Source organism: Danio aesculapii, chromosome 14 (genome assembly GCF_903798145.1).
Source record: "Danio aesculapii chromosome 14, fDanAes4.1, whole genome shotgun sequence".
Lineage (NCBI taxonomy): Eukaryota > Metazoa > Chordata > Actinopteri > Cypriniformes > Danionidae > Danio > Danio aesculapii.
In genome coordinates this window covers 33,645,497-33,662,390 of record NC_079448.1, presented here as the reverse complement: position 1 = coordinate 33,662,390, position 16,894 = coordinate 33,645,497, and the positions used below count along the sequence as shown (strand labels likewise).

Sequence of the window (16,894 nt, the reverse complement as noted above, 5' to 3'; positions counted from 1 at the left end):
CGACTGGTTTGACATAATTTATGAAATCTATAAGATGGAGAGGCTAACAATGAATCGTCGCTTACAGACTGAGGAGTTTAATTAGACATGGAGAAAATGGATAGAATATATTCTTCCATTAAGACCAGATTTATTATAGAATGTACAGTCAGACAGATGTGAATTTCAAAATTAATTAAAATTTACTGAAAAGCAACAAATCAGTTTTATCTGTTTCTTTTGGACGATATGCAAAACAATAATAAGTGTATTGTTTTGATTGTTCTTATAATGTCCTTGAATCATTAATGTAACTTCCATATTAATTTATTTATGGAAAGTTTTGTATTTTATCATGTCATTTATTTCTACAAATTTTGGATTCCGATGTTTGGTTGGTTTGTGTAAACCACTATGGAAAACCCTATATACAATACATCTGTATGTAAATTTGGAAACTGCGATAAAAACTAAATGAGAAAAACAAATTTGAGATGGAAGCACCTTCTTGTCTTGCTTGAATGGGTTGCCGAATGTGTGCAGTCGTTTGGGTTGGTCTGGATCAATCTCACGCAGAGGTGATGGCATCATCTTTAGATACTCCTGATAATTTCCCATCTGTCCCACTGGAATACTGTGCAAAGAGTCTACAACATCATAGGGAAAAATCATTACTGAATAAATATCAAATGTCCAGATATGGAAATTAAATGTTATGAAAATTCTTGTGCTAAAAAGAAATAGTTTCTCTTGTTGTTGTGCTAAATACATGTCAGCATTGCTAATGTAAAAAAAAACCTTGTTTCTTTCTGTTGCTATGCTAAATGCTAAAATGTCACAAAAACAAAACAAAAAGAAAAAAAATGGGTTACTTTCTGTTGTGTTATCTAAAAAGTTTACTTGTCATCACATATAACATTGCTTGGCAAATTTCCACAGGTGAAACCCAGATTCACACCAAGTCTAAGGTAGGTCACATGGATTTGTTGCATTGACCAACAGAAAATGGCTTGGTTTAAAGTGGCCTTGGTGTGACCTTTTTAGATTTTGACAATTTGCCAAAATTTCACTCTTGTGTAAAACCTTAATTCATATTTGGCAGACTTTAATAGAAATCATTAAACTTGACAAAATGTATTTTGTATCTTTGCTGCAGTTACCATCATCCTGGCCTCTGATGAGCTTTTGCGTTGTCCTCAAAAGGTTGGAACGCATTCGAGTCACTTGATCTAGAAGGTTTCGTCGTGGAATATCATAAGCATTCCTATAGGCCTGGGGCTTCAAATCCTTACAGAGAACATGAATAAATGATGACACAAGTTACATTTTTGCCCAATCCAAAGAAAAATGCATATGCTGAAGTCACTCAGACTAATATCAAATTATTCAATCCAATATTTATTAAGGCACACAATCCAACGTCTGTTATTTTGCATAACTACATTCTGACCCCAAATGTGAACTGAGAGATTACTGATTTTAAATGGAACATGTAAATGCAACACATCCTCACTCAAAATTCCATACCTTGTTAAGAAGTGCGATCTGGAAACCAGCGAACTCTTTGAAGTTCATGTCGATGAGCCGGAGGGGAACCTCACCCGTGATGCCCTGCAGGAGCTGCTTGAAATCCCGGCGGTGTGCCAGAGACAGGGCGTTCGAGTGGTTCTTCACCTTGATGCCCGTCTCTGGAGGAGGCTTCTTACCGACAGACACAATCAGACGGTCTGACTCAATCTTTGCCTAGAAAATCAAGAACAGCTTGATTTAAAAATCTGAATCATTTGGGTATCACCAGAGAGATACAAGTTATTACTGAATAAATATATAATATGTATATATATTTTTTAATATCTATTATTAATACCTTTAAATATATATATATTAATAATATATATTAATATTCAATAATTTTGTGCTGCACGGTAGCGCAGTGGGTAGCACATTCACCTCACAGCAAGAAGGTTGCTGGTTCGAGCCTCAACTGGGTCAGTTGGCATTTCTGTATGGAGTTTGCATGTTCTCCCCATGTTCGCGTGGGTTTCCTCCGGGTGCTCCGGACATGCGGTACAAGTGAATTGGGAAGGCTAAATTGTCCATAGTGTATGTGTGTGAATGAGTGTGTATGGATGTTTCCTAGTGATGGGTTGCAGCTGGAAGGGCATCCGCTGCGTAAAACATATGCTGGATAAGTTGGTGGTTCATTCCGCTGTGGCAACCTCAGATTAATAAAGGAACTAAGCCGAAAAGAAAATGAAGTTCGAGACCTTGTCAGTGGTCATTTGTTAACATAATTTACTGGTTCATTTACAATGTCAACACAGGGTTTTCAGAAAGATTAAAACTAAAAGATGCTGCTGTGCCGACTTTATAGGACAGGGGTTCTCAAACTTGGTCCTGGAGGTCCGGTGTACTGCAGATTTTAGCTTCAACTAGCCTCAATACACCTGCAAGGATGTTTCCAGGAAGCCTAGTTAAAATTAGCTAGCCCTGGTGTGCCTGATTGGGGTTGGAGCTAAAATCTGCAGGACACCGGACCTCCATGACCGAGATTGAGATTCTCTGATATAGGATCTAACAGTTGCACCACACATGTGTGAGTAACTGCTTTATTACATGTTCAAATCCCACCTGCATCCATCTATGAAGAATATAGACTATCAGACATACACACAGAAGTTCACATCAATGAGCACAGTCTATTCAACGCTTCAATTATTATTTAAATATGCATACTGTCAACCGTCTGCAACTCTCACAAGGTCGCCCACTGAAGCTAAGCAGGGCTGAGCCTGGTCAGTACCTGGATGGGAGACCACATGGGAAAACTAGGTTGCTGCAAGAAGTGGTGTTAGTGAGGCCAGCATGGGGTGCTCAACCTGCGGTCTGTGTGGCTCCTAATGCCCCAGTATATTGGTGAGGACTCTATACTGCTCAGTGAGCGCTGTCTTTTGGATGAGACATTAAACTGAGGTCCTGACTCTCTGTGGTCGTTAAAAATCCCAGGATGTATTCGAAAAAGAGTAGGGGTTTAACCCCAGCATCCTGGCCAAATTTGCGCTCTGGCCTCTGTCCATCATGGCCTCATAACCATCCACACATTTTAATTGGCTTCATCAGTCCTCATCTCCTCTCCACCAATCAGTTGGTGTGCGGTTTGGCGCAATATGGCTGCCGTCGCGTCATCCGGGTGGATGCTGCACACTGGTGGTGGATGAGGAGATTCCCCCCAGAAATGTGTAAAGCGCTTTGAGTGTCCAGAAAAGCGCTATATAAATGTAAGGAATTATGTTATATGCTTTTATATCAATAATTATGAAACATAAATGGACGGATGGAGTACGTTTTTTTAAAGGCAGGTCAAAAAGGGGTCATGCTTTTTTGATGTACTATTTTCTCAGGTCCATTAATGCCATCATGATCTTTACATAAAAACATCAAATTAAATATAAAGGAAAAAATGAATGTTGAAACTGCAGTTTTTCCCTAAATCACACTTACCTGCTGGCTGAGTTTTTTCAAGTAGGAAATGACACTGTAGCTTAAGCCACAATCCATGTTGTCAGAGATGAGATTCGGGGCTCCCATCATCCTCAGCGCCTTCTTGAGAGGCTGCAGTCAGAAAAAAGCACACAAGTGGAGAAGCAGAGACAAAGGAAGTGAAAATGAGGACACGCTCAGCATGAATTTGCACTCAGAGCACATACCCTTGACCTCATTACAGCTGTTAACAGACTATAGAACAAACACATCTTATAATAGGGGTCAGATTACAAGTGACCCTCGAGTATGCACACAAATTGAACATTGGACCAATTTAGATGGACAAAGAAACTTGACTTTTTTTTTTTGAGGGACACTTCTGTACTCTTTGGGGATATATGCTTTTTTTATGAAGCAGGAAAAAAAGATTGTCCTACCAGGAGATAGTAAGGAGGCATGGACTTCAGGTACATTTCAAAGGACTGCCGCCACTTGAGGTTTGGCTTTAGTTTGTGCACTTTAAACAAATCATCTGTAAGGAGAACAAGAGATGGTTAGGCAGACACTACACTACTACAGCACTGAAATGCATTCATTAGGTCCTTCTCCAGAATGAGGAAATGAAACAAGAACAGAACATATAATTTCAGCAGCAATTTACAAAGCGCTTTCATTTGTAACACACATACATGCAACGAATTAAGGACTTAAGTTACACTGCAAAAAAAAGATTTTCTTACTTAGATTTTTGTCTTATTTCTAGCCCAAATATCAATTATATAATATCTAGACAAGCAAAAAATACAATTTTGTTGTTTATTCATTTATTTTCATTTCGGCTTAGTCCCTTTATTAATCCGGGGTCGCCACAGCGGAATGAACTGCCAATTTATCCAGCACATGTTTTATGCAGCGGATGCCCTTCGAGCTACAACCCATCTCTGGGAAACATCCACACACACTCATTCACACTCATACACAACGGACAATTTGGCCTACCCAATTCACCTGTACCACATGTCTTTGGACTGTTGGGGAAACCGGAGCACCCAGAGGAAACTCACGCGAACGCAGGGAGAACATGCAAACTCCACACAGAATCGCCAACTGACCCAGCCGAGGCTTGAACCAGCAATCTTCTTGCTGTGAGGCGACAGCACTACCTACTGCGCCACTGCCAATTTTGTTGTTTATTTAATCTTAATTAAATGTCTTAATCTTAAGACATTTTCTAGTCGTATTAAAACAAGCTAAATAGTCTGACAATGGGCTAAGCAAAATAATCTTATGACAAAAGGAAAGATTATTTATCTTGTTTTAATGAAAAAACTCATTTAATTTTAGTATATACACAAACAAGACAGTTTTTTTGCGTGTCTAGAAAATGACACGCAAAAACTTTATTTAAGATTTCTTTTTAGACATTTGGACTAGAAACAAGACAAAGAAGTAGGAAAAGCTTTTTATGTAAAATCTATGTGTTTTTTGTGTATACAGTATGTGTTTCAGTAAAATATTATTAGGGCATATTTACACCATTAAAACAAGATAGTTAGTCAAAATAATACATTTTTAAATTTAGGAGAAACATCATAAGTAGTTTAAAAACTATTATTCTAGATAAATGCAATTTTAAATCCCAAGATTTAATTTTACTTGTTTTTAAATAATTAGATTAATGAGCTCATATGTATTTTTAAACAATTGGCTTTGTATAAATTTGTTAATTTACAGCAATCTTTGGAATGTCGTATATAAAATACAAGGACTTTGTAGGATTTCATTGGACACTTCAATGATTTCATAATCATGACATTATAGAGTATATAAATGTTTCAACATAACCACATGGGTTTTCATTTATTATTAAGTCTAAACAGTGAGTATTTATCACCTTTTTATCTGTTTACAGATATAATTTTATATACCGATATAGTAATTTATTATAGAAAAAAATAAATAAAAAAAAGAAAAAGACATGTACCTCAATAACCTAACATTATAAACATTAATCCTCAGGTATTGATACAATGAATTTAATCACATTTGCTTTGCAATTAAAGGGCCCTAAGGTTTAGCTTGACAGTCTGTAGAGGTCATCACAAGCTCAGAAAAGACTATTCTAAATGGGCCCCATTTTTCAGAAAAGCACTAGTATTGTCATTTATTGTAAACCTGATTTTTTCCAAATACATGAAGCTTATTGCATCTAGCAACCAGTTGCCAAAACTTTGGGGAAATCTTTGTTTACATAATAAAAGAATAAACCGTCTTGATAAGGATGTCAAAAACACCCGCTTCAAATGTTAACACTGGATTGAAAGGGCGTCATCAGTGGTTATCAGCTGATAGATATGGGCCAGTAGGGGCATTCTGTGCCTACTGGTAGGCTCAGAAGGCTGTTATCATCCATCCACATTGTTTTAGCAATAACAAGCATATATAGCTACACGCTAGATAATATATATACAGAGAAGACTCCAGATCGAGATCAGTTTTTACGTTACTGTGACGGCTGGGTTTAGGGTTGGGGTAGACGTTAATAAAATACAATAAATGGGAAATTTAATAAATAATATAAATGATTCTTTTTAACTTCTGGCTGCAGCCGTATGTAATCTATAGCTGATTAGCCATATGGATGGATGATAACAGTCTTCTGAGCCTACCAGGTTTTTTATTTACAACTGAATTTCCTTTTCTCATTACCACAAAGCACCCCTGTGCATGCAATATCCTAAACATGCTGTTGCATAAATAAGTTAATTTACAGCTAAATACTGCGAACATGCTAACAGAAAATATCCATGAGGAAACACACGCACCGAGGAGTGGCAACAGGACAGGATAGTTGTAAGGCATGACGAAGAGGTTGACACAGGTGAGTGTGGTGCTGGCCTTCAGGTAGCCAAACGGGTGGGCAACATCACTGTGTTTGCCACTGCAGTTCACAAACACCTGGGAAAAGAGGAGGAGGAGTTTACATTAGTGTCTCCCAAGAGCTCACATGAAGCAGTTTCTCAGAGACAAAACCCATTCATCAACAGCTCATTAGGAGAAAGGGTTCCTCGGAGACTGGTGTGCTATAAATGCCTCTAAATGTGCTTAAAAATGGATAAGCTCTTTGTTATTTATCTACCATTGACATTCTTTCCTTTATATGCTGCCTAGTGAGACTAATAATCATGCAACATCGTAACCATGGTGAAAGAACAAATACAAAGGTTCAGTTACTGGTATATTTAGAGAGACCTAAATGTATGATGCCAGTAGGAACAACATATCAGAAGAATGGAATTGCAAAAAACATTTCCAGGTATTGACGAAGGGATCTTTTGCATGTGTTTATTTATATTCAAGCAGCAGCAACAATAAAATAAAGTATGATTAAGCTAAACAGTCACTCTGATTAGTGCAAGCTCTTTCCAGAAATGAAAAACTCTAGGTAAGGGCTCTTGAGAGACCAGTATTCATCATTTCAGAACTACAGCCTAAACTGACCTGAATTCGTATTTGAAGGACTATAAGCACTCAATTGTTATAATTAACTGTGCACCAAAATAAATGATTAATTGTATTTACTAATTTGTTAAGGTAAGTGATTGCAAACTATTTATATGGGCTCAATTTAAACAAATAAATTAAGTTTAGTAACGTTCACTTAATTTGTTTGTTTAAATTCATCCCATATAAATTGTTTGCAACCACTTGCCCTAAAACCAATTAGTAAATACAATTAATCATTTTTTCAGCATACATACAAAATATCTAATGTTTGAATCTTCAGTGTTTGTATTCTTTTTCTGCTCATGAGCCTCTAGGGGCTTTTGAGCCAGAGAGTTATAGGAACTCAGCTACAAGACGTAGCCACCAAGAGATTAAAGACTCCTGAAGTTCCCCTGAAGGCTAAAGAAACATTTTCCTTGTTGCATTTGCAGATTTACTAGGAACTAAGCTGAGATTTATCAACCATGACATTCAACAAAATAAAGTTGAGGATAAAGAACACTGTGAAAATGGTCCTCTGCTGTGAAAGTCACTTCTCAGCAAACAATTTTGTGTCTAATAGATGTCTAACAGACATCTAAACGTAGACAGCTTTGCTAAAACAAGGCTAAACTTAGGCTGTCAGTGAAAATCTAATAGACATCTAAGAATAGCCCAAAACTAGACTAGTCGTCAAATAGACAGATTAGACAGACTTTATATGTGTAGTCATTCATTTCTGTTTATGTGATAACTTGTCTAGTTTTGGCCTATTCTTGGACGTCTACTAGATTTTCACTGACAGCCCAAATTTAGCCTTGTTTTAGCCAAGACGACTATGTTTAGACATCTATTAGACATCTTTTAGAAACAAAAAAATGCTTGCTGGGTTATAATAACCAACAAAACTAGAAGGCAAAATGTAACAACACCAGTAGCATCACCATTTGTCTAAATTTGGACTCACGTTTGTGTGAAAAACAAAACATTTGTTGTTTAGGGTTCAAATGATTTCGAATCCACACTTATTCAACCATTTCCATTTTTCCGAAGAACCTGCTGTTTTGTTAATCCAATTTTCACAAAGTTAAACCAGATCATCAAATTTATTACTCTTTAAACTACGTCATACTTTTTTGAAGCTGATTAGTGTTACCAAACTGTTCTTGAATAACTTGCTAACTAATTGCAGGAATGGCTCATCAAAATGCGTATGACCCAAACTTGCAGAGTGATTAGGCCTTAGGGATAAGTCCTTCCAAATGAAATGCACTGTTTGACACCAAACAACTTTCCTAAACAAAAGGTTATGGAGGCCCAAAGTGCACATCAAAATCCTTCACTCCTAAGTGCCCCTTTGAAGTGGCCAGTTTTGAGGACTTTGGTTTGGAATAACTTCAATATGGCGGCCAAGATCATTTTCACTCAAAAGTGCTTTTCCAGTTTGAAACATATGTTGACATGTTCTGAAATGCAAGACCTGAACATTTGGCACAGAACAGAACCACCATTTTTGCTATCCTCTGAGGGGTTTGCCCTCAAGGTATTCAAAAAGGAAGACCACCAAGTGGCCAAAATTCATAATGAAATTTAAAACAATGCTAAGAGCTTTTGGTTAGTTTTGCTTATAGTCAAAAAACTAATTTTGATATTGTAATGCCAGCCTGATCTCACAAGGAAAATTAACTATTTTAGGTTTTGTCAGTTTAGTGGCTAATTTATTCAGTCGAATGAAAATGTACGATTTTTAAGAGGAGGCGTAGCACCAAACTCCAACCCTAAACACATTCGTCATTGGGGGGATGAGAAAATATTACTAAATTGTACAAATGTGATCATACAAATTCATACGAATTACCCACTAAATCAAAAAGTTATGAATAGTCGTGAGATAGCGTTGGTAATTATGCTAAGAAAACATTACCGATGATGCCATAAGTGAGTATCTGATCTGATCTCTCAAATTCAGACCATGGCAACAAAAGTTATAGTTTCCACATCACCAAATAAAAGATTTTATTTGCAGAGTCGATTAATTAGATACCATGATCTCAAACTGAATCATAGACTGTATTTCTGCAAGACATTTGTCACTGTCACTTCACACTCGCATCTCCAGACCAGTTTGGTGTCAGTGCAACCTATTTGTCAAACTTAATAAGCAATTATGTCATAAGTAATTGCATACTGTATATGGGATTTCAACCATTCAGCTCAAAATCATCTCCAAATGTCTGTGAATGTCCCTGCTTAAAGAAATCCTAAACTTTTGAACAGCAAGAAAAAACTGTACAACAATATCTCATTTCAACTCTATAAGCAGTTCCAACTACTGCTTAATCAGTTACTAAATTCACAACTTTTACAAGCATCGCTGTAACTGTTGAGCTGTAAGCAATAGAAATGAACTGGCATGTAATCTGTTTTGTGTGACTTTACATTCCAGTAAATACAGAAGAACTAAACACCCACTGCTTTTTTCCACTCTTTTAACACTATGATATCTATCAGCATGAAACTCTGCTGTAGGCAGGCGACAGTCTGGGGGCTGTGAAAAACGGCATGCTAAATACAGCTCAAATTAAATAGTTGCGTGAAAAGGTGTCCCACCTGCCAGCACATGTGCGGAGATTTCCTTTCTAAGATGTACTGGGTGAGCGGGGACGGCTCCAGCTCATATTTGTCAAAAGGCAGCTTGTCGATAACCATCGGCTCACAGTCAACGCAAGAAAACCGCACCACAGGATGGGCAGAACGAGGAGGCTACAGAGAGAAAGAAAGAAGAAAAAAAAAACATTGGCATTATTCTCTGCAATACATTCTCTCTAATACAAGATATGACCAATTCATCTGTAATCACAACACCAGTGGGTAATGATGTGTTACAGGCACATGACAACACAAGCTGTTCATTCCCTGAGCAGATAATCTCACAACCGTCTGACTGAACACTAAATAAACCCAAGCAACTGATTAATTTTAGGTTATTTTTAGTAAATGAAAACTACACTTGTTCAAACTGCTTATTAAAATCGAGCTGAAGCAAGAAGGTCGCTGGTTCGAGCTTCGGCTGGGTCAGTTGGCGTTTTTGTGAGGAGTATGCATGTTCTCCCTGCGTTTGCGTGGGTTTCCTCCAGGTGCTCCGGTTTCCCCCACAGTCCAAAGACATGTGACACAGGTGAATTGGGTAGGCTAAATTGTCCGTAGTGTATGAGTGTGAATGAGTTTGTCTGGATGTTTCCCAGAGATGGGTTGCGGCTGGAAGGGCACCCGCTGCGTAAAACAAATGCAGGATAAGTTGGCGGTTCATTCCGCTGTGGCGACCCCAGATTAATAAAGGGACTAAGCTGAAAAGAAAATTAATGAATGAATGTTTTCAGATTTAACAATCACTCATTATTCTGTGGGGGAAAACTGACGAGTAGCAGTTTAGCAAAACATCTGTGTAACTTTAGGATGCAGTACTTTATTCAACAAAGAATGGTCAGGCAGGCAATGGTCAACACAGGAGCAAAGCAGGAGCATGCAGGTTATCAAAAAGAGTAATCGGGGTCACAGGCAAAGAGATCAGTTCAGGCGGCAAACAACATACAACAATTAACAAGATGAGTGTCAGAAAACAGGGAATGGCAAGACAATGGAACGCTTTTGAAATGTTATAGGGTATAAACAAGACTCAGCAATGTATGTGAGTGTGTGTGCTATTTATATAAGGTGCGTCCCAAATCGCATACTTATGCACTATTCTACACCATTTTGTAGTATAAATAGCGTAAGTAGTGTGTTCACAATGAAAACTCTAAAAAGAATAAGTGCACTTTAATTACCCGGATGATGCACTTATTTAACCGGTAATATGAAGTGTGGAATGATAGACACTTCATGCACTCAACGGCCGCAGCTTTGCTCATGTAGCGAAAAGGGCGGAGCTATCAGGCACACATGTTGGGTTACTTTATTTATTTTGGATTGTTAAAGCAAAATTCTCCTTCGAGAGTGATTATAGCACCTCCCGATGGTGAATGCGATTATACTCATGGCAGGTATTATTTGGTACTTTGGTCATTTGTTTCACTAATTTGGCAACTGTCACACGTCATCAGGAAAATGGTTTGAATTTCCGCTTAGTAAAAAAAAAAAAAAGTGTTCCAATTGGGGCGACGCTACATTTATATACTATGCTGTTGAGTGTGTAAGTGCATAAGTACATAGTGTATAGGGTGCCATTTGGGACGCAGTGATAGTCCATGTATCGCTGGTGGTCGTGACAATCTGTAGATGAGTTTTTATAACCAAACACATCAGTTAAGTAAATTATGGATGTATAACATCTATACACAAAGAATGTTTTATATACACAAAGGAAAATATATATAACGATCTTTTCAATATACATGTAAAATATTTATTCTGAAAAAAAACTAGGCATGTTTAACTGCATATACAGCACAATTAGGATTGTCTGAATCCGTTATAATTTCTACTTTTATTCGTTGCATTTGTGTGGTTTTGGATTTAGTATCTGTACAAACTATTATTTTTGCACAAGATTTAATGTAAGCTGTGCAAACATTTTTTGTGCTCAAAAAATTAAAACTAAACAAAAAAAATAATAAAAAAACAATTAAACTAAACTGAAATGTACAACAAATGTATCAAAATGAATGTAAAAATGCTAAATTATAATTAAAGGTGCAGTATGTAAGTTTGACACCCAGTGGTTGACCTAGGTATTGCATTCCTGGATCAAAACAAACGCAAGTGCAGGTTGTCAGATTGAGGACCAACAGGAGCGAGCCTGACTATTGAGCCTAAAGGCTGATTTATGGCTGGTTTAAATCGTCTTCCATATAAAAGCAACGGTAGAAGGAATTTTTACCATATTAAAGGAGTTTATGCAGCTGAACAACAGAAAACTGACAATGATCACTTTAGGTACACCTCATGTGCTTTATTCAGTGTTAAATGCTAATAATGTGAGTTTAAATGACATTTTACATGACATTTATTTCCATAATACTGAAAGCAGCAGCAGATAGTTCACGTCAGATCTTGAAAATTCAGCATGTACATTTAATACTGTTTAAGAGGCTAAATATGTATTAATTAGATTATAAACCTTACCATTTCGTGAGTGATTGCATATTCTGTGCTTCTGAATGGCTGTATTTAAATTTCTGTCTTGTTTCGTCTGGTGCAAACAGCCAAATTGCTCATCACTGCAAATCTTGTCACGTAGTGTGTTGTCAGGACACGGGGTTACACTGTAACCTGCTCACCTAATGTTTAAGTTACTAATATGTATATTATTTGCTAATTAATAACCACCTCATGTGGAACTGAATCTGCATCTCATTTCAGAGTCTGCTACTGTCCACCAGAGGTCGCATTTCGGTCACAGAAGTATGCTTTGAGAGCCTTCCTGATTGAATGAATAAAATATGCTGTTTTCCAACAAGGCAACCCAGGGTGCTGAAATATAATTAGCTAAAGTGGCATTTGGCGGGTTAAAAGAACCAAAACAAAAACAGCCGTTTTGCCACAAAACTCACATTTTCAAAGCAGAATATCTGACTTCAGCCTTGTTTTTGTTTTTTTCAGATAAACAAGAATGTTCACTTAGCTTTTCTTAAATATCTGCAAACATATTGTGGTATTTTTATGCTTTAGAAGAGTCAAAAACTTACATACAGCACGTTTAACTTGCTGGGAACAAGTTCAGTTTATTGGCTGAGAACATCTAAATTTGCACTCAAACTCATAGTGCTACTGATTCACAATATTGCAGACTCGACAGTGGAGATGTGAGGAAGGAAATGACCTCATGTTAAGCTAGCAGTACGTGCTAAAGCTCTGGTGAGCTGCAGTCTTATTCTGCTGGCAACGTCTCTCTAGCTGTGCCCACAGGCTGAGCTGAGCTGTGGCACTTTGGCATGACACCAGCTGCTGTCTCTACAGTGCACTGTTTAAGAGAGAATAGACAGAGAGGGGGTGGGAAACCTCAGGACAGTGGAGCCTTTCCTCGTGTTACCGCTCCTTTCAGCTCTCTTATCTTCATCCACATTCATTAGCAATGTTTGAGCAAGATGAAAGCTAACCTTTAGTTTTCAGAGGTCATTACCTTTGGCTATTAAACTGCTTCATCCACTCGGCTTGGATGAGCCAATGCTAATGCACCTATCCAAACTGTTTTTTTTTGCTATCCTGGTACTTTTCCATTTTAATAAGGATTCTCTGAATTGTTTTTGCATGCAGAAAGAAGCTAAAGCAATGACAGACCGTCTGCCAGGTCCCAGAGCTCCACAAAAAGTCCTTCTGTGTTCCTTCATCGAATATTTTAGCCAATTCTGCAGTATCATAAGCTAGATTTAACACATTTTCACTATGTTTAAAAATCATTTGTTCCAAATCTGAGGAAATGTTGGAGACAAAAAATAGCCTGAGATTTTTTTTTTGTATTTTTAGTTTTATATTGAGGTTTTAGTCTAATGTATTTACTATTACGGTTTTTCTTTTTTCAGAAGATTTATTTTTCATATGCTCAGTTTATTTTTTATTTTATAGTTATATTAATAATTTAATTCAAAAAAATGTTATAATTTTATTTGTGATTTGTTTTTCGGTAAGTTTTTATTGTTTTTGAGTTTTTGTTTATTTTTATTTTATTTTTAGTATTTATTAGTTAATATTTAACAGTTATTTTTAACTTCTTTTTTTATAATTATTTTTTAGGGGTTTTGACCTTTATTGTATAGGACAGTGGAGAGTATTGACAGGAAAGCATGGGAAGCAGACAGAGGGAAAGGATCGGCATCGGAACTCGAGTCGGGAATCGAACTCAGGTCGCCGTGAGCCCCGGAGTGCATGTGTCGACGCACTAACCACTACACCACTGGTGCCGAGATTTTTTATGTTTTTTTTTTTTTTTTTTACTTTTTTTAATATTTAAATGAATATTTATAGTTATTTATATACATTTTTGTACATATTTATTTCAGTTATTTGCCTAAGAATGTCAAGTTTATATTTAATTTAAAGAGGCGATTAACTGCTAATAAGGGCTTATAAAGAAATGGCCTGTCTTGCAGCAACACAAAGCCAAATTATTTTCTGACAGTCTGACATAACTGAAGGAAACAAAGAAATCGACTAAGGCATTCTCTTTTGACCAAATGTCAGGCAAACGCTCATAATGCACCAGGATCCTTCAGCCAATCCAGTAGTGGAGATACAACAATGCTAAGTACAATCTGAAATGTTTACAACAACCCTTAAGCTCGGAATTCAACACAATTTTGCTGGCAAACAAACAGAGAGATCTGCACACAAATCACAAGGATTAAAAGTATGCACTGTTGATTTACATCACACAACAACACTGTAATAATAAATAAATGTTTTAAACCTGTGATTTCACTTAATATTTACATCATTCATTCATTCATTTTCCTTCAGCTTAGTCTCTATTTTAGAGGTCGCAACAGTGAAATATACCACCAACTGTTTCAGCATATGCTTTACACAGCGGACGCCCTTCCAGCCACAACCCAGTACTGGGAAACACCCATAAACTCCCTCAATCACATACACTCATACAGTTATTCATTTATTTTCCTTCATCTTAGTCCCTTTATTCATCAGGGCTCGCCACAGTGGAATGAACCACTAACTTATCCAGCATATGTTTTACACAGCGGATGTCCTTCCAGCCGCAACCCAGTACTGGGAAACACCCATACACTCTCACATTCACACTCATACACTACGGCTTATTTAGTTTGTTCAGTTCACCTATAGCGCATGTCTTTGGACTGTGGGGTAAAATGGAGCAACCGGAGGAAACCCACATGAACACAGAGAGAACACGCAAACTCCACACAGGAATGCTAACTTTGAGTCCAGTTGGGACTTGAACCAGCGACCTTCTAGGTGTGAGGCGACAGTGCTAACCACTGCGCCACCATGTTCATTTCACAATTCATTAATATGGAATTTTGATTGTTTTTGCAGATGTTGGTAATGACTAACAATAGATCACATTCCTTGACTTTACACTCATGAGCTACATTTTAGAGGTTTTATTATTTACCAAAGTAGGGGAGTTTTGGTCTGGCCAGAAGGATTCTGAGATTGGCCAGTGACCCACAGGTACACCAGTCTTAGGGTTGGGCCGGACATAAATGAGCTTGTGGCAGCTGTGCCACGGCTGCGGACTGAAGGATGTCAAAGGACGAGCTGGATCCACAAGACCATCTGTACAAAAGAAAACACCAGTCTGCGTATTAGCTGTTTTATCAAAAGCACAAAACTAACATGGCATCACATTATCAACACTAACCTTCACCAATCGCCGGTGGATCTGGACCGGTTTTCTCAAAATGTATTACAACTCCACTCAACACCTTTTGGACAAGAGACTCAAGACACTGGTTCAGCATCCTTTGGGTTCTTACACAGTAAGAGCGACCTTACAAAGAGAGAGGATGAGAAAAAGAGAGTTAACTGAGCTGTAAGATTAAACAGCTAATCTGCATTCTCAACTGAAATAAAAAACCACAATGAATCTTTAAGGGATAGTTTAGGGAAAAATTAAAGTTGATGTTCATTTCTGCACCATCAGACCATTCTAGTCACAGGTTTTCATTAGTAGATCATTAAAGAAGATATTTAGTCAGATTCTACTACCTCAGTGCATCATCTTGAGTTACAAGTATTCATTTTATTTAGCCTGTGTATGGTTTTTTATCTCTAAAATTGATAGTAGCTGTTGACTTGCATTTTACGATGCTAAAATGCTAAACATCTTGAATGTTCTACTAAAAAATACATACTGAATGGCTAGAGGTTGAGTTAATGAAGAGTAAACTCTAATTTGTGGGTGATCTATCGCTTTAAGTGCAGGGTGAGAACATTATCCAAAATGCAACCGAAGTGAATGAAATTCCACCATACACTCAAATACGTGGGTGGCAGCAGATTACTTCCCTTCAGCATCTTAATTAGTTTGTTTCACTAAATATCTCAGAGTTTGGCTTGTGGAGAACCTTTAGGAATCTAAGATTTAAGCCTTACCATCCCTTATGTTTATGCTTCTAGCTGTTTAAAGGGATAATTCATCACAAATATTTTACTATCACCATTCGTTCATCCTCATGCTGTTATATTTTCTATCTAACATCAAAGAAGATGCTTTGTCAGAATTAATTTGGAGTGGAGGCCCAACAAGTATTCAGAAATTATTTCTCCAGCAACCCAAAAGATTAGGTCGATTTGCTTTTCCCAATATCTTATTTTATTACTGGGCAGCAAACATTCATAGCATCTTATATTGGAGCCAGTCTCATTACGGTCTTTGCCAATTGGTTCCAGCATGGGTTGTAATGGAATGTGACTCTTGTAGTAGAATTTCTTTACGTTCCTTGTGATGCTCATCATTGTCTATTAAATATTCTTGTTTCTCTTCTAACCTCCTAGTCTTACATAGTCTAAAAATTTGGAAACAATTTAGAAAACATTTTGGTTTTCAGGCAATGTCGTGTTTGTCTCCTATATATAAAAATCCTTCTTTTTTGCCTTCTATATCAGATGGACCATTTGCATTATGGTTTAGAAGAGCTATTGTAAATATTAATGATCTCTTTCACAGAGAACACTTTTGTAACCTTTTCATATCTTTTAGAAAAACTCAGGCTCCCAAAAACTCACTTGTTTAGGTATTTGCAGACTCGTGAATTTATAAGAAATACATTTTCTCACTTCCCACATACACCTCTTAAACAAGAGATTGATCAGATCTTGGAAATAAAAGTCTCCAAGGGTGCTATTTCCAACATATATAAAACAATTTTCTCATTCAATATAATGTCAGACTCTTCATCTTTGTCTAAAATAAAACTAGACTGGCAATCAGATGTCAACCATGTTTTTTTTTTCAGACGATGAATGG

The 16,894-nt window shown here is 37.1% G+C and overlaps 1 protein-coding gene across 1 annotated transcript in view; it reads right to left on the bottom strand.

Annotated features, from left to right (window-relative positions):
• The window catches only part of ints6l (integrator complex subunit 6 like), a 46,163-nt gene that overhangs the window by 7,698 nt on the left and 21,571 nt on the right, over positions 1-16,894 (bottom strand). The window contains exons 6-14 of the mRNA XM_056472570.1: positions 15,287-15,415; positions 15,038-15,201; positions 9,559-9,711; positions 6,288-6,420; positions 3,900-3,994; positions 3,481-3,591; positions 1,507-1,722; positions 1,140-1,266; positions 484-626 (exon numbers count right to left, since the gene is read on the bottom strand). Coding sequence (XP_056328545.1) covers positions 484-626; positions 1,140-1,266; positions 1,507-1,722; positions 3,481-3,591; positions 3,900-3,994; positions 6,288-6,420; positions 9,559-9,711; positions 15,038-15,201; positions 15,287-15,415 — 1,271 coding nt within the window. The remainder of the gene's footprint in view (positions 1-483; positions 627-1,139; positions 1,267-1,506; positions 1,723-3,480; positions 3,592-3,899; positions 3,995-6,287; positions 6,421-9,558; positions 9,712-15,037; positions 15,202-15,286; positions 15,416-16,894) is intronic.